This window comes from Halichoeres trimaculatus, unplaced genomic scaffold (genome assembly GCF_033239565.1).
Source record: "Halichoeres trimaculatus isolate MK-OKI-2021-1 unplaced genomic scaffold, fHalTri1.1 fHalTri1_scaffold_20, whole genome shotgun sequence".
In the NCBI taxonomy this organism is placed as follows: Eukaryota; Metazoa; Chordata; class Actinopteri; order Labriformes; family Labridae; genus Halichoeres; species Halichoeres trimaculatus.
The window spans coordinates 27,525,726-27,546,638 of record NW_027437198.1 but is presented as its reverse complement, the minus strand read 5'-3'; the positions used below and the strand labels follow the sequence as shown (position 1 = coordinate 27,546,638).

The 20,913-nt window shown below is 39.9% G+C and overlaps 1 protein-coding gene across 4 annotated transcripts in view; it reads left to right on the top strand.

Annotated features, from left to right (window-relative positions):
- Positions 1-20,913, top strand: part of axin1 (axin 1) — a 32,300-nt gene that overhangs the window by 228 nt on the left and 11,159 nt on the right. Inside the window, exons 1-6 of one of the 4 annotated variants that reach the window (XM_074696530.1) lie at positions 36-766; positions 3,396-3,578; positions 9,738-10,709; positions 17,867-18,007; positions 18,583-18,679; positions 19,747-19,884. In XM_074696530.1, the coding sequence (XP_074552631.1) occupies positions 9,829-10,709; positions 17,867-18,007; positions 18,583-18,679; positions 19,747-19,884 (1,257 nt within the window). In that variant the 5' untranslated portion in view covers positions 36-766; positions 3,396-3,578; positions 9,738-9,828. Of the gene's footprint in view, positions 1-35; positions 767-3,395; positions 3,579-6,109; positions 6,379-9,737; positions 10,710-17,866; positions 18,008-18,582; positions 18,680-19,746; positions 19,885-20,913 lie in introns of those variants that run through there. The other 3 variants (XM_074696531.1, XM_074696529.1, XM_074696532.1) reach the window with 3 other exon arrangements.

Below are 20,913 nucleotides of genomic sequence, written 5' to 3'. Positions count from 1 at the left end.
CGTCTCATTGTTCGCTGGAAGAGTTTGACCGAGCAAAACAGTGATAATCAAGGCTTTGGGTGTAAGGAGAGGGCAGAGGGACAAAAAGAATCTGACCAATCATCATTAACACGCCACTAATCAGGATGAGTTTCAGGTTTCCGGCGTGGGGGGAAGATTTTCTTTGAACTTCCCGTGATGAAACACCAACAAATGATGGAAATAGTTCAAACTTTTTTTTTTTTTTTTTTGGTGAAACTCAGAGAATCCACACGCTGAGCGCTCCCACAGATGTGGCCTCATCAAAGAGAGCTCTAAATCTCATTATTAAGAGCATCTGAGGGAAACGATGCATTCAGGGACCATCACGGGAAGTCTCTGAGGCCAGGTTTGTTTGAATCAAAGGCCTGGGAGCTGAAATGGGCTATCTGTAGCATTTTTAGAGAAATAAACCTGCTCAGATATTCTGCGGCTTTGAAAAGGACATCAGCCAATGCAGCTTGTTGAAGCTGCTCCCCTACTGGGCGGCCCATGAGCCCGTCGATAGCGTGGTTTGATGTTAGATAGAAAATAAGAGCCCCCCACAACAAACAGAGAGGGCTGGAACAGAGGAAGAGGGGCTAGAAAGGGAAGAAGCATCGACAGATGGACTCTGTTGTGATTAAAGATGGCGGCAGTCTTCGCTGCAGACTACGAAGGACTAAACTGGATCCATAGAAAAGCAGTGGGAGTATCCTGCAATCCAGCTCAGCAGAATGAAGAAGAAGACAGAGAGGTAACCCAGCAGGTATGATGTCTGATTTTCAGCCTCTGAGGAGGAAAACCAGGGTTTCCTCTAACTTTCACTTTGCTGATGAGGCTCTCATCGTTTGTCATGACAGGATGATATCTTTTGTTGTGTCCTCCCTCGCATCAAACCTGAAGCACATCATTTGATTTGACCAGTCAATGTGCATCCCATGACCAGACGACCGAGGACGAGGACCGCGACGGACCGGCTGCGTAGATTAATGTGAATTTATTTCATCCAGCAGATGTCTGTCGATGTACTTTGGCCACTTCATGCCAGCGGTGTGTGTCTTTGGGCTTACATCACCAGAGGAAACATGGCTCTTTTAATCAGATTTACCCTCTGTGAGGATCTTCTGCTCCGAGAGCTCGAATATCCAGCAAAATAAACTCAAGTCTGCAAATTGCTCAATCCTCTGTGGCTAATCCACTCTGAGGCTTGTTAGCCATGACACATTCAGCCAGGACAAAGAGAATCAGCAGGACTCCACACGCCTCTGATATGACTCCCTCCATCATTCTCATCACACAGCTCTGATGGTCCTGACACACTCTGAGTCCAACTTTCTCATCGGTGATTTCTTTAATTTCCCCAAAAACTGAGTCTCAGCTCAGCCGATTGGGTAATGAAGGGTTTGTTCCTCTCTTTGTCTGAAAAACTCCTCCGTACGTTTGTTTCTCAGCAGCAAACTGGAGGATGGAGGCTCTCATTGTCAGGCTCAGTGTGGGGGTATCCTTAAAAAACGCTTTAATGGGCTTTTGTTCATCAGTGGGTCTTCTAAAGAGATCAGCCTCTCTCAGCCGAGGCCTAGGAGCAGGTTTAAATCCACACTGACAGACGGGACAAAGGAGACGTGAAAGGACTGGACTGTGGGACATGAAGTTGTCCTCTGGTGACACTTCAGCTACAGCTGGACGTTTAATGTTTGCAAAATGTGTGACAGACGATGGCTGGGGTCCAAACAAAGAGGCTGGGAAAGCTTTCCCCTCGTGAATCCAGGCGGGTTTTTCAGATAAGGCGTAAAAAATGACAGGATTATTGTTGTTCACTCATAAACACTGGAAAAACTGAGATCTTAGCAAGTGTTTTTGTCTTATTTTCAGTAGAAAATGTCTTTTTAGACTTGATATGAGCCATATTCACCTGACCAGTCCAGAAAAATATCTTGTCTTAGGTTATTTAAAGATAAAATGAGATCTGAATTTCTTATAATAAGTTAAAAAAATATCTGGAACAAGAAAAAAGTTAATTTATTAAGACATTATTCTAGTTTTGAGCAAATTTTTGTGCAGGTTTTTCTGACAGGACATTAGCAGAAGACAAAAAATAATGAGTAAAGTGAGATAATAAATTGAAATATTTCGAAATTAGATTTATTTATTAAGTTGATAATTTTTTTAAATAAATTTTGCACATTTTTAGATTTGATTTTTTTTGTGAATTTGTTCATTTTTTTATTTTTTTTTTTCAAATTTGCAAATATAATTTTTATTTGTTTATTTATTTTTTGCAATCTTTAAATATTATTATTATTATTATTATTATTATTTTTATAATTTGAAATTTCAATTTTTTTTAAGTTAGAAAAATCTACCAATGGAGCCAGTAAATAGTTTCTTGTATTTCAGGAAAAAGTCTCATTTTAAGTTATTTAAAGACTAAAATGTGGTCTGAATTTCTTATGATAAGTTAAAAAAAAAAATCTGCAAATTGAACAAGAAAAAAGTTTCTTGTACTTTATTCTAGTTTTGCGCATTTTTTAAGCAAATTTTTGAGCAAATTTTTCTGGCAACCCATCAGCAGAAGACAAAATATGACGAGTGGAATGATATAATAAATATATGTTATCAAATTCGAGTATTTATTCAGAAAATTTTTTTTTTAATAAATTTGATTTATTTAAAATTTTAAATATTTTTTTTTCAAAATTTTTGGATTTTTATGTTTGTGAAATCTTACATTTTTTTATTCTTGCAAGTATAATTTGAAAAAAATGCAAAAATGTGAATTAAAAGACTAAAAAAATCCTTTGCAATTTTTTTTTAACATTTAAATTTTTGTTTTTTTCTTTTACAATTTGAAACTGAAATTTTTTAAGTTAAAGAAAAATTTCTTGTACTGAGAGATTATTCCTAGTTCAAGAAAATATAGAGCATTTTTTTTTGTTCCATCGGCTGGTTTTTAATTTTACTTGTTGTAGCAATTCAGACCTCAATTCAGTCCTTAAATAACTTAAAATCAGACATTTTTCTGGACTGGTCAGGTGAATGTGGCTTAGATTAAGTCTAAAAGACATTTTCTACTGAAACTCAGACTTTTAGTTTTAGTTTTTTGCTTTTAATATCTAGCCATGTTTGTTTGTGCTCCCGCAGCTGTTCTCAGGCTTCTTGCTGTTTCTGCTTCATAATCCAGAACAGTGATTTATTAAATTATCACACAAACACGGCTCCTAAATGAGCTGAAATGATTGTAAAGAGCTGGTTGTTGTTTCTGCTCCTGTTGTCTCAGTGTCAAACACTCAAACACTCAAACTGTGCTGCAGAATCCACAGTGAGCAGAAAACGCTCCCAAAGTTTAAAGTCCAGATGTTTCCAGCCGTGTTTGACAGATCTGTCCTCTCCTTCAGGATCCAATGGATGGCAGAGACAAACTGACATGGCGTCGTTCTGCTTCAGCCAGTCCGGCTCATATCGAGTTGATGAAGAGGACTTCAGCATCTCTGCAGCTCGTTTTGTTGAATGACCCTACCATGGACTCAGTGTATGGATTAACGAAAGGAGGACGTGTGAGGTCGACAATCAAACTCAAGGTAAAACTAACTGACCTGTATGTAGATCAGCTTTTTCTGCATGTGTGAGACGTTCTCAGTGAGATTTATGCTCCTGCTTTTCCTCCGGCTCCTTTCTGCGTCGTCACAGGTGTGTAGTTTTGTTCATTATCACTCTGAGAAAAACATAAACGCATCTTAAAAGCTGTGGCAGAGTGTGATGCACCCTGGATGTGTGTGTGATCACCAATAAATTATGAGTTATTAAAGCTGAGATAGATGCTGTAAGTGGTGCATGATGCTTCAGAGAGTCATAAACAGGTCACAGAGTCAGCTGTGATGGACTTTCCCTGAGTTTATCAGGAGTGTAACAGCTTATCAGCTCTTCCTGTGAACCTCCGGGTGGTGAAAACATCTGAAGGAGAGATACAACCTGTGCTTGGCGTGCTGATTAAACTGATGAAAGCACCTTATCATTCATCAGAGGAGAGGAAACCTGCAGACTTTCTGCCTCCAAAGAGCAACAGGTGGCTCGACCGGACAGGTGAACCTGTGAGGATCCAGGTGTATCTGTAACAAACAGCAGATCTGCTTTAATCTCTCACACCGTGTCTGAGAGGAGAGAGGAGAGGTTTGCTGACGAGATGTGCCGTCAGTCTCTGGTCGCTTTAGACGAACTTTGGCAGAATGTGTAGGTAAGAAAGTTAAGATTTAGTGATTAATATGTGAAGTTTTAAAAAAGAAGGATTAATGATTAACTGAATCTTCTACCTTAATTTCAGTCTCTAAAGTAAACTGCAGCGTGTCTCAGTCCAGTAACGGTTGATATCAGTGTTTTCCAGCTGTTTAATCCTGGGGTGTCATTTTTACTGGTTTCCTTTTTTACATCTTGCTTTAACAGCCTGTTTTCTTTGCCAGAGTCTGAGCCCAGACTAACTGTTGTTGGGCAAAAAAAAATCCAGAATAAATCCCTGATAGACAGTAAAGTAAATCACCAAACACAGGGTGTATGTACTCGGTTTTTGCTAACGACTCAGGATGTAGCATTGCAGAATCCACTGCTCCCAGTTTGAGCATATGGAAGCCCAGTGCTGCCAGTAAAATAAAAAAAAATTACTAAAAAAAAAAAATCAGGTCGAATTGAGTCATAATAATGAGATAAAAAGTTGAAATTAAGAGATAAAAAGTCATATTTATGAGATAGAAAAAAATTACAAAAATTATGAGAATCAAAGTTGAATTTTTATGATAAAAGAATAAAGTTGTGATAATAAAAAAATCAATATCATGAGATAATAGAGTCCAAATTATGACACAAAAAGTCATTTGGTTAAAAAAAATAATTGATAAAAAGTTGAATTTTTATGGCATAATTAACCAGATGTATGGGACTAGACAATCAATTTTATGAGATAAAATGTGCAAATTATGAGATAAAAAGCCATACAAATAAGATGAAAAAAATAAATTTCGAGATAAAAAGTTGAAATTATGAGATTAAAAAGTCCTTATTAAGACATAAATAAAATCATGAGATTAGAGATAAAGAGATAAAGAGATAAAGTCATAATTATGGTATGATCAAACAGCAGCTAGAGCAAATTTTAGAGTAAAGCCACTGCTTTGTTTGAGGTAAGGTTTCTTCCTGTTCACTATCTCATAATTATTACTTTATGTCATAACTCTGACTTTTTAATCCCATTATTTGGCCTTTTTTTTCATTTTTTAATTTGTATTTCTTTTTTATTAAAAGAATCTGCCAATGGAGCCAGAACAAAAGTTTCTTATATTAAGACATTATTCTGGTTTTGTTCAAACCTTTTAAGCAAATTTTTTGAGCAATTTTTTCTGGCAACACATCAGCAGAAGACAAAATATGACAAGTGGAGTGAAATAGTAAATATATGTTATCGTATTCAAGTATTTACTTAAAAAATAGAATTTTTTATACCTTTGATTTATTTAAATTTTAAAATCTATTTTTTTAAATATTTTTTTATTTTAATTTTTTGTGAAATCTTACATCTTTTTTAATTTTGCAAATATAATTTGAAAAAAAAAAAGAATAAAAAAATTTCTTTGCAATTTTTATCCATTTAAATTAATTTTAATCCCATAAAATTGATCCCATTAATTTTACTTTTTATTTCAGTTTTTTTTTTATTTTTTTGCAATAATTACTTTAAATCTAAAAAAATAACTTTTATCTCAATAATAACTTTGCAATCTCAATATATTTTTTTATCATTATTATGAATAATTATCTAATAATTTTACATTTTTATCCAACAATAGTTCTAAATCTCATAATATTGATTTTTTTATCACATAGTTATGATTTTTAATCTAATAGTTTTGATTTTTTATCTGTGATCTCATTATTATGATTTTTTTTCTTATAATTTGACTTTTCAATCAATTCAAACTTCAATAATTTTAATTTTTTCTTGTAATTATGGCTTTATTTTTTTCATATTTTCCTCTCTTTTATTTTTTATTTATGTATTTATTTTTTTCTGGCGGAAACACTAGGCTCCCGTAGCACCCCGTGTGTTAAAGGAGCATTTAAAGTTTAAAGAGAGCCACTCTGTGCCTGACGTGCAGGAGCAGGAGTAATGTGTGTAGTGAACGGGCGAGGCGCTGTGCATCCTCCTCTGCTGTGAGCAGCCTGGGCTGGCTCCGCACAGACACAGAGACAGAGACAGCCATGGAGAGGAGCACCGCGGACTGTTTTCTTTGTTAATTTTAAAGTCATGCATTTCGCAGCTGTGTCACAGCCCACGGGGACCCGTCCCGGTCCACGCGTCCGATGCAGCCCACAGCAGCAGGAAGATTTCCACGGGTGAAGTATCTGTCACTTTTTCCTCTCCGGCTCAGATTGGGATTGCGGTAGTCGGGAGATCGGTGCCATCGCTGTGCTGGTTGTAAATGTGTTCGGTTATTGATGTGGGGTTCCCTCCGTGTCCTCTGACGGGGGGAACAGGTCTGCGCTCGTCCTGCCGTGGGTTTGTCTCAGCGGCTGTTCGCGCACATAGAAAGGATATTAATAGGAGAGGAGTGTGACAAAGTTGTGCACTTGTCGGTGGGCTGCTGAGAGGCCTGGCTGTGAGTGTGTGTGTGTGTGTGTGTGTGTGTGAGTGTGTGTGTGTGTAGGGAGTTTGTTTCTGGCTCCCCTCCCCCACAGCCGCTGCTGTTCGGCTCATTCTGGAGGCCAAGACATGAATGTGATGAGAGGCTCACTTCAGAGGAGCACACGGTGCAGTGTGAGGACAGAAAGGAGCGGAACCGAGCCTGACCCAGTCACAGCCGAGCTCCAGAATGTTCCGGTGGCACGCGCGCGCACACACCTGTGCGCACAGTAACGCTAATTGAATTGCGCACGCGTAAACCGAAGACTTTAAAGATGCTTGTGCAGACAGGTAGGTCAGCACACCTAGCTTCATTTAAAAGGCACGTGTTAAGGATGCTCTGTTCTGATAACCACACCTGGAGGACAGGTGACCATCAGCAGGCTCTCTCTGTTTTGATTGGCTGCTCTGTCAGAGAGATTTAAGAAGAGCAGGAGCTTAATCCTGAGCTGAGCGTAGAGGTGGATGATCTGGCACCTCTGTGTCTGCGCTCAGCAACATTTCATCAGGAACAGGTTGTGTCCTTGAACTAGACATCCAATCCCCTAAAATCACCCAGCATGCCGTTCTGCAGCTCTGGAAGCAGGAAGCAGCAGAGAATCTGAGCTGAGGATGCTAATATCAGATTTAAAGAGGAGGAAGCTCAGGCTTGCATTGTTAATGAGTTCACATCGTAAACCTCATGTGGATTCACCCCGTGATGAAACACTCCTCAGGATGAACGTGGAGTAACGCTGTGTTGATGCATATAAAGGAGGAGAGATTCACGCTCCTGCCTGATGGAGAACAGCTTCACAGCCAGACTGCACCGGAGCCACGACTCCTGGCCTGGATTAGCACAGCACGCCCACAGAACTGTGAATGTGACTCAGTGCTGCACAATTATAGTCCATAAAACCGCTTTATATGCCTAATGACTGCAGCGCTGCTCAATATGCAGTCACATGCTGTCAGACACATGGAGTGATTGTGTTTCTGTGGCATTTACTCATCAGGTGAGTGGTTCGATGATTATAATAAGCAATTTTTCAGTGGGTCATTTGGCTGATATTTCACTTTTATTTAATACTGGAAGTTAACAGGTTCATCATTTATTGATTGTTTATTACTTTCAGTATTATTTTTTTCAAAATAATCAAAAACACTGAAAAAGCTGCTTTAAAAACCATAAAAAAAAACCTATAAATCATCAATGGTTTGCTCCAAAGTCACATGACCCAATCAGCTGAGGTCCATCCTTTTTGGTGTGAACCTTGAAGAAAGTGTGTCATGTTTCAGCTCCTCCTCATCAATATTTCATCAGAATGATTGTCTGTACATGGGGCGCATTAACTGCTCATCAACTGTGTTACCAACATTTTCTTACCAGGGGCGGCTTCATGGGTGGGCCCAAGGGTCCCACGCCCACTTTCTGACTTTTCTTTGAAAAACAAAAATCTTTCTTTTTAAAAAAAAAACTGTTTTAAAGAGTAATATTATAAAATTTTGCCACTTAACGCTCATTTTGTTATTGTAAGACGCCCTTGTCTTTATAATACGAGTTTGGCGATATTTTCGCCTGTTGGTAAAAAAGTTATGACTCATTCAGCCTCATGTTAAACTGTTAGGACTAGAGGATGATTTTGGTAAAGTCTGTAGATTTTTGTCTTTTATTTAACTGTGGTTGATGTTGCTGCTCTTACAGACTATGATACATGGGAAGTTGAGGCGGCGCAGCTCATTGGTGCGTTAGAGCGCCACTCTTTGGTCGTTACCATACACTGAAATTTGATCAAATATTAAAAACATTAAAAGCAGCCAAATCTGCTTTAAAACATACAAAATAACTATACTATAGATGTTATAAAGACCAAACTGTGAAGATAAGGAGCAGAAATATGAGCTGATGGAGGTCAGGTGGTGCCATGTTCTTTTTTTTGGAAGAGGTGTCTGCAACTTTTACTTTAATAGGAGACATTTTTTCATCAGCTCACTTGGATTAACGTCATTCAGGAGCCACAAAATCTACTTTATCTTCACAATAAAGACTTTAAAGTGTATAAAATTCTTTGCAAAGTTAAAATCTAGTGAATAATTATCAAAACAAGAAGTTTCTTTAAATTTACAAAATAATATATGTAATTTGATTTTTAATTTTCCAAAATTTGCAAAAAAAATAAAATAAATAAGATAAAATCCTAAATAAAAAAAATCCAAAAATGTGCAAAAACAGAATAAAAATATTTCCAAAAATTAAAAAATATAATTTTTTTAAAAAAATTATACAAGAAAAAAGGTCAAAAAATGTCTTTAAATTTACAAAATTATACCTTTTTAAAAAAAATCCGAAATTTGCAAAAAATAAACAAATAAAATAAAATCCTAAATTAAAATAAAAATCCAAAAATGTGCAAAAACAGAATAAAAGTATTTCCAAAAATTAAAAAATATTTAAAAAATTGAAAAATTATACAAGAAAAGTTTCAAGAATTTTCATAATTTAGAAAATTTGACCTTTTTTTTTTTTTTTTTTTAAATATTTGTGATTTTAAAAATTTTACAAAAAATAAAAAAGTCTGCGGTTTGCACGAGGGCCAAAAAATGGAGGAAATGTCGACTGTGGTAGCATCACTAAATGTGGTTGTTACCGGGATTTTTGAGCCATAATTCTTTACATTTTGTCTAAACTGTGATATAAAATATGAGGAACATTTCTAGGGAGCCTAGTCTGACAGAGAAATGTTGAATAACAGTGTTGAACTTAAATCTACAATCTAATTTCAGCGCTCAGCAGTGGCTTGGATCGTATTCTTTAAATCCTGTTTTTCATGAAATCTGATCAAACTGTGAAAAGTCTGATGATCTCCCAGGCGGCTGCGGTTCTCGCGTGACGGAGCGTACGGCACATATGGCACGAAATCAGTCTCCCGCTGCCAGAATCCTCTGTTTCCCCTCCATGTTTCTGTTTATCACTGCATTTTCTGATCTGTATCTGGGAGTGAACAGTTTTCATGGTGGTGCTCTATCAAAGCCAGCTCTCCTCACTGATGAAGTGATGAAGCTGCGTCTCATCATCTCTTCTCCCTCCTTGCAGGAGTTTTTGTGCAGCGGAGTAAGTAGAGGTCTGGATCTCGTAGCGTTGCGGCGTGGGCTCTACGGGGACGTGGTTTGTGGATGCTGCGACTATGAGCATAAGCGACAAAAGGGACTATTTAGAAGAAGGAGGCAGCTTCACTGAGGATGCGCCCAGGCCTCCAGTGCCGGGGGAGGAGGGTGAGCTGGTGCGCGGCAGTGGCGGACGCCTGTACGGCCACCCCGGCTTTTCCTCCAAGACAGAGAGCCTCAAATGCGAGGCCTCTGTGGCGACGCCCAGGCGACCTGACTTAGACCTGGGCTACGAGCCGGAGGGGAGCGCCTCCCCGACGCCTCCCTACCTGAAATGGGCGGAGTCTCTGCACTCCCTCCTGGACGACCAGGACGGGATCCTTCTCTTCAGGACGTTCCTGAAGCAGGAGGAGTGTGCGGACATGTTGGACTTCTGGTTTGCGTGCAGCGGCTTTCGCAAACTGGAAGCTAACGAGAACAACGAGGAGAGGAAGCTGAAACTGGCGAAAGCGATCTACAGGAAGTACATCCTGGACAACAACGGGATCGTCTCCAGACAGATCAAACCTGCGACCAAGTCCTTCATCAAAGACTGCGTCCTGAAGCTGCAGATCGATCCCGCCATGTTCGACCAGGCTCAGACTGAGATACAGACCATCCTGGAGGAAACCACCTACCCCTCGTTTCTAAAGTCGGACATCTATTTGGAATATACACGGACAGGAGGAGAAAGCCCCAAACTCTACAGCAACCAGAGCCCCGACTCAGGAAACAGGAAGGGGCTGTCGGGTTATCTGCCGCCTTTGGATGAAGCGAAGGAACTGAGCTACGAGGACGAGACGGAAGAGCTGCCCAAGTGCGACCCCTCAACGATCCACCGACCGCCCCAGAGGCTGCTGACGGAGGCGGCCCCGCAACACGTGGCCAACAGCCCCAGATACCAGGACAGCCCTGAGTACAGGTAAACCCTCCTCCTCCTCTTAGAGCGCACATTTCTCTGCAGACTGCTGCTGAATTAAAAATAAACCTCAAACCCGACAATGCCAAGAAGCTGCATCAGGTTTGATGTGAGAACAGAGTCTGGGGGTAGCACCAGAGACAGGCAGAGATGAGAGGGAAGCGGTGCATTGACACCTGGCGGAGAGGAAATGTCAGAGGCTGCAGGAGTTAACGCGTGTTTGAAGGAAGAGAGGTTTTCTCTTGTGCAGGTGGTGCGGGTTCAGGTTCCCGTCTGACAGGGTTCAGCAATAAAAGAATTCACTGATTTTTATCTTCAAGGGAGCTCGACGATAAACCGCTGAGCTGTAATCTAACCTCACCTCTGCTGAGTGTCAGGGCTGCATTTAGAGGCGAACGGTCTCATTGCTGCGATGGCGTGTAGAGATCCCACAGATTGACTTTAGTAACAGATGTTGTTCTCAATTTGTGAGATCTCAGCACTCTTTGTTTTCTGGATCAACACAAAGAAATGTTTGACGTTTCCTTAGATTGATCTCGACTTGACAACGAGGTGAAGGTTGTCACACGTAGGAGGCCTCAGAGCCTGAAACGCTGACACCACGATGCAGGGGTCGACTGCAGAGGGCAGATCAGATCAATGTTTGTTTGGTTCGGATCATTTCGTTGAAGTTTTTTATTCTGAAGATGAAATAATAAAGTGTGTTAGTTCAGGCTGGATAAGCTTTGTGGTGTTTATAGTAACTGCACTTGGATCTACTGTTTTTTTTCTGTCAGCTCTGTATTTCATTAGATCATAGCCGTCAATGACGCTATCGTCCAAAGCGACAAATGACAAAAAGGAAAACCTTAGTTTGGCTTCAGGTGCTGCCATAAAGAGCAAGAAGACATGCTTTTTTCATGTTGAATAAAGTAGCCATAACTAACCACGATTAATCACTGCAACGATATCATTTAAACCTCAACAACATTCAGTGATCAGTGTTTAAAAGACCTGGGTCTGAGACCTTCTGACTCCTCCCCCTGAGGACAAAGAGGAGCAGGCTCAGATTAAGGGTCTTAGTGTTCCCTGAACAGATGAGTCTTCAGACGTCTCTTAAAGTAGAAAGGGACTCTGTGGATCGTATAGAGTTTGGTAATTCATTCACTGTTTGGGAACAACAGAGGAGGAGAGTCTGGCTAGAGATTTGGAGCCGTGCTGGGCTGGGAGCACCAGGTGTCTTTCACAAGCAGAGTGTAGAGGACCAGAAGGAGTGTAGACCTGGATGAGGGACCCCAGGTAGGCAGAAGCCATTCCTGTCAATGGCTACGTCATTAACGCTTTTACATTCAGAATATTAGCTTTAACCCAGTTGTGCATGGCCATGTAAACACCAATAACACTTTTCAAAAACTGGAATATGCTCATATTCTGGTTTGTAAAAACCTGGGTTCCTCCTCTTTTAACCTGAATATTTAGTCATGTACACGCCCTGTTGGCAAGGAATCTTGGTCTTTAGAGTGCAGGAAGTCCGCCGTGCTGCTGATGTTGTTGCTGCGGTTGCTATGGATACAGGAAGAAGAAGCAGAAATGATATGCATTGCATCAAGGGATGGGTACCACATTTGGTACTTTTATAGGTACTGACCAAATCCTGTCTGTGGTACCGATTCACGTAAAATGAAACGGTACCATGTTGTGTTATTTTATGACTTTTGTGGTGCTGATTTGATTTAAATTGCGATTCTTCGATAGGTCAGACTTTAAGTTTTTTGTTTACTTTTTTTTATCACTGGACCATTTAAAAAAGTTGAATGATGATGATGTTTACAGACTACATCTGGGGCCATGTTTCCTAAAAAATGCTCATCACATGTGAGTCAGTATTTAGGATTTATTCAGGGGATCTGACATTGCATCATTTTCCAGCCCAGCTCATAAACAAAGACTAAAATGAAGGATTTTTATTTGAAAAAAAAAAAAGACTTTTGAACAAAAAAGTCACAAATTTTACATTGTTAAACAAAAAAACCTGGTACTTAGGGATGGGTACCAAATTAGGTACTCTTATAGGTACTGACTTAATTCTGTCAAAAGTTCACATAAAACCAAAAGTACCATGTTTAGGTCCCTAAATGCATCCTTGTGACTGTGGGGGAGTGGAAGAGTAGGAGATTTTCCATGCCAGACATGAACGTTGCATTACAAGGTTATACGTTGAAGAATAAATATGTTAAATTAAAAAACGTTGAGATTTCATTATTAAACAAATTAGCATTTTTTACCACATGAACACTCAAAAGTACTGAAAATTGGTACCATTGAGTGCCGATACCAATTACTAGTTAACAGATATGTATTAAATGTAAAAAGTACCCATCCCTACTGATACTATGATATGTTGTTTTTTTTTTTTCCACCCATATCAGGTCCCTAAATGCATCCTTGTGACTGTGAGAGTGGAAGAATAGGCGATTTTCCATACTGGACTTGAACACAGCATTGCAAAGTTATATACTGAAGAATAAATATGGTAAATTAAAAAACCTTGAGATTTTATTTTTAAATAAATTAGTATGTATTACCACATAAAAGCACTAAATCACTGAAAATTGGTACCAATTGTCAGGTACCAAATGTTGTTTCAGATGTGAAAGGTACCCATCCCTAAGTGGGTCATGACATTCTCTGTGTGTTGCTGTTTTGATAGGGATACCGCGTAATCAGGAATAACCCTGTTTGCTTACACATGTAAACTGGTTATCCCCAATGTTTCCAGAGTTCAGAATCAGGAATATTGACATTTACCTGAATATTGACTGCACATTAACGTAGCTAAAGTGTGTTAGCTCAGTTTGGATAGCTTTGTGGAGTTTAGAGCTCTGCACTGGGATCTGTCAGCTCTATGTGTTATCAGATCTGAACACCTGAACAACCATCATCGATCTCACTTCCTGACTGATTTCCTTGAAGGATGCTTTGGCTTGTTTTACTGTAAGGAAGTCAGAAGTCTCATGAAAGTTGGACGTATAGATATTTTTCAGATTTCTCACAAAAAGCATGTGATAGCAATGATCTCCTTAATTAGAGAGGCAATATGTGGCTTGTTTGAACCAAAAAGTTGTCTTTGCAGAGTATGTCCAAAGACCGTGTGTGATTTTTGGACTTGTTGACTTGAAACCTCTCCGAGATGAGCAGGAGGAGGAAAAGTCGACCCAGAGAGGAACCTGGGGCTCTGCGTCCGTGTGGAGGATAGAAATTGAGTCTGAGAGCAGTAAACAGAGAGTTCTCACATCATCATTTCATCAGCAATCAAACATTTGGCTGGAACCACAAACGGGCTGAAAGCAGCGTTGTGCGGCGCCCGTTGGGTTTGTGTGACAGTAAATTTGACATCAAATGTGCCTGATCTCTGCGGAGACGGAGAACAGAGGCGTTAAACTGACTTTCAGATCAGCTCAAAGGTAAAATGACTCAAACGCTCAGGAGCGACAGGGGATATTCCTGGAATATGAACAGCTCTGTTTGTCCTCAGCGCTGCTTTCAGACGTCACTGTTTATGAAATTTTAATGAAAGTTTGTTGCTTTAAGTGTTTTTATCATCTGCAGGGTGGGAACATAGAAAGAGTAAAAGCTGTAATCAGGAGGGAGAGACCGTCGTTTGGTTTCTGATTCTCTCAGTGTGGATGCTCTAACGTCTTCTTATTTCTGTCACCACGTCCGATAACTGCTGAAAACTCAGCCTTTATTTGTTCCAGCTCTCTCCGACCTGGATCCTGAATTATTCACTGCTGTTTAGCGGAGATGCTAATGAAAATCAGTCGGTCACGAAGGCTTCATCCTGAACTCTGCCTGGGCTCTTCTGCAATCCACACGAGGGGGGATCTGCACTTCAGGGGATTCTCATTTGAATAAAAAAGATGATGCCCAGCATCTTTAATTCATGTGTGAGAGGTGTGCTCAGCAGAGTCGGTGATTGGGGATGTAAGTGGAGTCAAATGAAGCGTCTCTGTTCGTCCTCAGAGGTTCGTAAAGAGTTGGATCAAAAGGTGCAGTTTGACGCTAGCGCTCGATACTCAGCTGGAGAATTAGGAAACAATTAAACACGTGCGACCTCTGGTTTCTGTTGTTGTTGGCTTAAAATTGTCTATTATACTCGATATAAGCCACGTTCAACTAGTCAGTCCAGAAAAACGTCTTATTTCAAGTTGTTTAAAGACAAAATGAGGTCTGAATTCCTGTAAACAAGAAAAAAATCCTTAAAACTAAATTAATGTCTCAATGCAAGAAACTTTTATTTTGTTCCATTGGCTGATATTTATTTTTTTACTTGTTACAGCAATTCAGACCTCATTTTGTCTCTGAATAACTTGAAATCAGACATTTTTTGTACTGGTCAGGTGAATGTGGCTCATATTAAGTCTAAAAAGACGTTTTCTAATGAAAAAAAGACAAAAACACTTGATAAGATTTCCGTTTTTCCAAGTGTGGGAAATATCTTACAAAGAAACATTGCAAAGACTTATTTCCCTATCATTAACCCTCATTCAAATCTTTCTTCCTTTCCTTTTTTCAAGCTTCTGAGATGACAAACAGTCTTCCTTTCCATGGGAAAGTACGGTGGCAAAGAGGTGGAAATGTTCAGTAACTTTCAGAAACTTTCTGGGGGAAGTTCATCTTGCAAAATCTGAAAATATTCAGAATTATTTTATGAAAACTTCCTCGAGTTTACGTCATCCTCAAGTGGTGCCTTCAATGATTCTGTGCTGTGGAAATCAAGGCTGTGACGATACATTTTCTCTCCATCTGATTCTTTAACGATGTTTGGGATGTAGATTCAATTTAAACTGGTATTCTTTGATATTTCTGGTTTTTGGGATTTTAAGTTTGCTTTTTATCACCAGACCAAGTAAAAAAGTTGAATGATGATAACATCTACAGACTGTATCAGGAGCCATATTTTCCCAAAATGCACATCATGTGTGAGTCAGTTTTTAAGATTTATTCAGGGAATCTGACATCTCAATTTTTTTCCAACCCAGCTAAGAAGCAAGAATAAAATTAAGCACTTATATTTAAAAAGAAAAAAAATCAAAAGGTACCATAGGCTGTATATACAGTGGACAGCGTACAGTTTTGAAGCCAAAATTCCCCCGTCACAGACGCAGCCATTGGCAGCCAGAGTCTGTGCAGTAGAGACGATGAGGGATTCTGGGAGAATCTGGGTGGAGCTGGGTGACAAAAATAATATATATTTTTTTCTTTCTAGAGTCTAATCTCTTCTTTACTCTACCTCCCGACATATTTTACAATCCCCGAAAAAAATACACGAGAACGTCAGCTGTCAATCATCATTAAATGTGACGCAAAACCTCATTTTTAACCTCGTATAACTAATGAAAATGAAACTTTTCAGGAAAAAAGAGGACTTGGATACAAGACAGACAAATGATATCTTCAAATCACCACAACAATCAGACGTGAGAAACATTTCTATGAGGCTTATTAACTTTTAAAGTTTGACCACAGCCCATCTGGAATGACTGGGGAGATGATTTTTTTTTTTAACCTATACTGCACCCAGCCACCAGGGGGAGCAGTTTTCATCGCGACCTCACTTTGAGCCGAGCAAGATAACGTCCATTTTTTTTTTTTACAGTCTATGAAAGCTACCATGTTGAAGTACCTAAACCCATCATGTGACTGTGAGGGAGTGGAAGAGTAGGAGATTTTCCATGCTGGACATAAACACAGCACTGCAAGGTTATATATAGAAGAATAAATATGTAAAATTAAAAAATAAATAAATAAATTAAAAAAAAAACCATTTTATTATTAAACTAATTGATATTTTTTTACCCCATAAAAGGGCTGAACAATTCTGGAAAATAATCTAATTGTGATTTTTTTTTGTACCAATATTCTAATTGCAATTTAGCATGTGATTTTTTGGAGGGTGATTATCTTCTACATTATTCACTGAACACAGGCAATAAACCGTTCTATAGTATGACCAACACAACAAAGGATGCTGTCATCACATAAACAAGTCTTTCCTCTTGGCCAGGCCTACATGTTATGATGAAATGAGATGAATTGAAGCATAAATTGATAAAATTAACATGTTTTGATTTAACTATGACAATCACAGTAGAATATTGACTGGTTGATTTAACTTCAAACCTGTAGATGTGTAAAAATGATCATTAATGACCTTAAATAAAATCGGAGAAAGGAACAAAGCACTGCAGAACAAGAGGCCTGGTATGAACAATACATATGAATCCTCTCGTCTATGAATATCACACCAAATATAGTGCAGAAATGTAAATAAGACCAAATCTCTGGCTCAACCACTGAAATATGCCAACATGTTGAATGCACTTTTCTATAAAATGAAAAAGAAACACAATAGGGACATGAATATAAATATTAATAGTATAAAAATCGTACTGATCTCTCATCAGTAACAAAACACAAACTAGAGTAAATGCACTTTAATTTTTTTTATTTATTTACTTTTTTTTTTTTAATTAATTGCAGCCTGTGCGATTTGAAATTGCACCCTATTACATTGCAATGTCGGTTAAAATTCGATTAATTGTTCAGCCCTACCCCATAAACACAAAAAGTACCAAAAATTGGTACCGTTGAGTACCAATACTGATACCAATTGCCAGGTACTGGGCATCCGTATCGTATCTTTTCAAAAGTGAAAAGTACCCATTGTTTTTTTCTCCTAGCCTCTATAAAGCACTATCAAACACTGTTTGGAAAAGTGCTGTGTAAATTTAGTTTGTTATTATTATTATATTATGGAAGGGCAGGGAGCTCCAAGATCAAACCACCATATTTAATTTTTACCATCTCAAATCAGTGAGCGATCCTGACTGAAATAAACTCTGGTGTAGGAACATTAGATCAAATTAGCACCTGGAGTGTTTAAAGGAGGTTTCATTGGTGTGTGTTTGGGACAGGTGTGTTTCTGTCCATCCAGATGATGTTGGAGCCAATGTCCAAAAAGCATCAAATGGTGAAAAACGATCTATAGGCAGCCCAGAGTGATTTCTGTCTAACTGTGACATGTTTCATCTACTTTAAAACTCTACGAACCCATCCCTCATGTCCGGCTTTCCGACTCTTTTTCTCAGCGTTTCCTCTTTTTCTCCTCCTTTTCTCAGGCTCACGTCGTGCCACGAGCCCATCAACCCACACCCCATCAAGTTTGTTTATGACATGGCTCCTGCAACCAGCGCCGTCGACAGCGAGCAGCAGAGTATGTCCAGTGACCCAGACACGGTTTCTCTCACCGACGGCAGCGTGTGAGTATTTCCTGCTGGCTAACGCGTAGACGTACCCGTTCTGCAGGAACATAAACTCTTCCTTTTTCCAGCCGTGAGAAAAAATGTGACTGATGCGTCCTCGGACGGTCTTTACCGTCAGCGCTGTCAGGAAAACAAAGCAGATTCTGTCTCTTGTTTTGGCGCAGAGATGAGACAGAGCTCTGAGATCCACCTGGGATCTGAGTCCAGTGCTGGTTTAAAAACCAACGTTTCATAGGTGGAGACGGCACGGGGGATTATCCTGCACCGTCTTCAAAGCTCACCCCAACGGACGCTGACGTGTTTGAAGCATGAGAGATTATTTCAGATGATTGGTGCAGAGATTTAAGCATAGGAGAGTGTAAACCCAGCAGGACCAGAACCACATGGTGCTGTGTGTGAGTGTGTGTAATCTGCCAGACCACTTGTGGTGCAGCAGAGACAATGAACCTGTGAGAGCGGCCGAGCTGATTCATCAGCCTGATCCGTTTGAGAGAAACTGCAGAAACTCCAAAGCTGCTGTGTTGTTTATTCATGAGGATGTTTTATGAAAATGTCTTTGTTGTTGCTTCCAGAGATGGGGTCCCACCCTGCAGATACCGCAAGCTGGATCGCCGGGAGATGCAGGAAAGTGCCAAAGTGAACGGCCGATTGTCACTACCTCACATCCCAGTGAGTTTTTCACGGCTTACCTCCCTTTCCTCCTTCCTCCCAACATTTGAGATGTGCATATTTAAGCCGGGCTGTGTCGCAGGGCTGTGATGGAGTGTAAGAATAGCTGATGGTGAAGAAGAGCGCTGTCTAAATGCAGCTTGATGCTTTGCTAAGCTGTACGCGCTGAAGCCGAGCAGACATGATTCCTCCCCTGTGACAGCCCGATGCCTCCCTCTGCAGCGCGCGCTGTCTCCCCGCGAGGAAACCCGGCTCTAATTAGGCCTCAGAGTAAAGAGAGGAATTAAAACTCCACACGTAGCGCCCCGTTAGCATGCAGGAGCTGTCGACAAATTCATGAGGAGGGTTAGAAATGTCACTTTGTTTATGTTCAGATTTCTTATTGTCAGTCAAAGTGACTCAGAGAGGAAATGAAAGCAGGTTGGACTTTATTTTAGAGCTGAAACGATTCCTCGAATGATTCGAGGTACTCGATTACAAAAAATACTTGAGTAATTTTCTCTGCCTCCAGGAATCGTTTAATTTTAAAAAAGATCAAAGAATGGTACTTCAGAGAGTTTTCAGACCCCTCAAGCTACCTCTTATACAAAATAGCAACTAGCAACAAATTTAGCTTCTTTTCTGGAGTTTGGGTCCGCAACATTTAATGATGATGTACAAGGCACAAAAAATGTGTCACAGTGTGTTTACAAATTATGGAGCTACCAAAGCAAGTGCTCTTATTGACATGCTGTATCAGAAAATTCTCTTTCTTAAAGAGAAAAGTTTTCATTTGAAAAATAACTGCTCTTTAACTAAACAAAAATGTATTTTATCCGATTACTCGATTAATCGATTAATCGAGTAATCGATTAATCGATTAATCGAGTAATCGATTAATCGATGGGATTTTCAGTAGAATACTCGAATACTAAAATATTCAATAGCTGCAGCCCTACTTTATTTCATTGAAAACTTGAGGAGCACAAACATCAGCAGCCATCAGCTCCTGAGTCTGCGCATGTTTTCATCAGGGTGGTTAAACGTTCCCGGTCAGAGCGCTCACTCCTTGACGTTTCTCCCCTCAGCGCACAAACCGGATCCTGAAGGACATCCACGTGGAGCCGGAGCGGTTCGCCGCAGAGCTGATCCGGCGGCTGGAGGGCGTGCTGAGGGACAGAGAGGCTCAGGAGAAGCTGGAGGAGCGGCTGAAGAGAGTACGCCTGGTATGTTCACTTTATCGCGCTGTTGTCTCGTTCCTGAGCACAAACACGCTCTGTTTGTCAGTTCACGTGTGTGTGAATGAGCAGCGATGTTTCAGGCGCTGACGCAGAGCTTCACGCTGCAGCGCTGTCTGTGGACTAAATGAGCTCTTGAGGGAGTTCAGGGAGAGGACAGGAACAGGAATGTTTTGACTCAGAGACGGTGTGTGCTGCTTTCACTGAGGAAGTGGATAACGGCAGTGGCCAGAGGGAGGAATAAAACTGAAGGATGGATCCCTGAAGAAGAGCTGCAGCTAACATTTATCTCTGTGTTGTGGGTTTAATCTGCCTAATATCTTCAGATAAGTGGAAAAATAACAGAGGAGAGTGGAGGAGTTTTTTTAAACCCTCAGAGGAAAAGTCAGACTCAAACATACATCTCTCTTCTCTCTGCTAAACTAAAGCGTAGCGTCTTCAAAGTGTCGTCCATGGATACTGAGAAAAAGCAAAGAGTTTAAAAAGCAGCAGATTTTGGTCGCAGATAACTCGGGGATGTAAGAAAATATGATTCATTTTATTTAGTTCAAATAAAAATCCTTCATTTTAGTCTTTTGGTGCGTTCCACACCACCCCGGAGTTTACAATCAAAGATGGCTGCCCTGGGTGTAAACAGGAATTGAGCTCATGTTATATTCCATTTATTTTAGACTTTCTGAATAGTGTTTGTCGCAATAAGTCAGCCGTATACCTGGTTTTATTCAATGTTTCTTCACAGAAACAATGCTGTTATGGGATGTAGAGATGCACGATATATCGGTATCAACATCAGTTTCGGCCCATATTTACTCATTAGCTGCCAGCATTCTCAGAGCATCTTAAACGATCTTTCAAGACCCAAATTTCATGTATTTGGTGCGTTCTATGATGATGATGTCACAGTGATTGACAGTTCAGTGCAGCTAGTCATGTGACTCACTGAAGGCGGGAAAATGGAACACACACATTATAAAGGGTTGGAACCTTGACAGTGGAAGTGAAAACAGACTGAGGGAC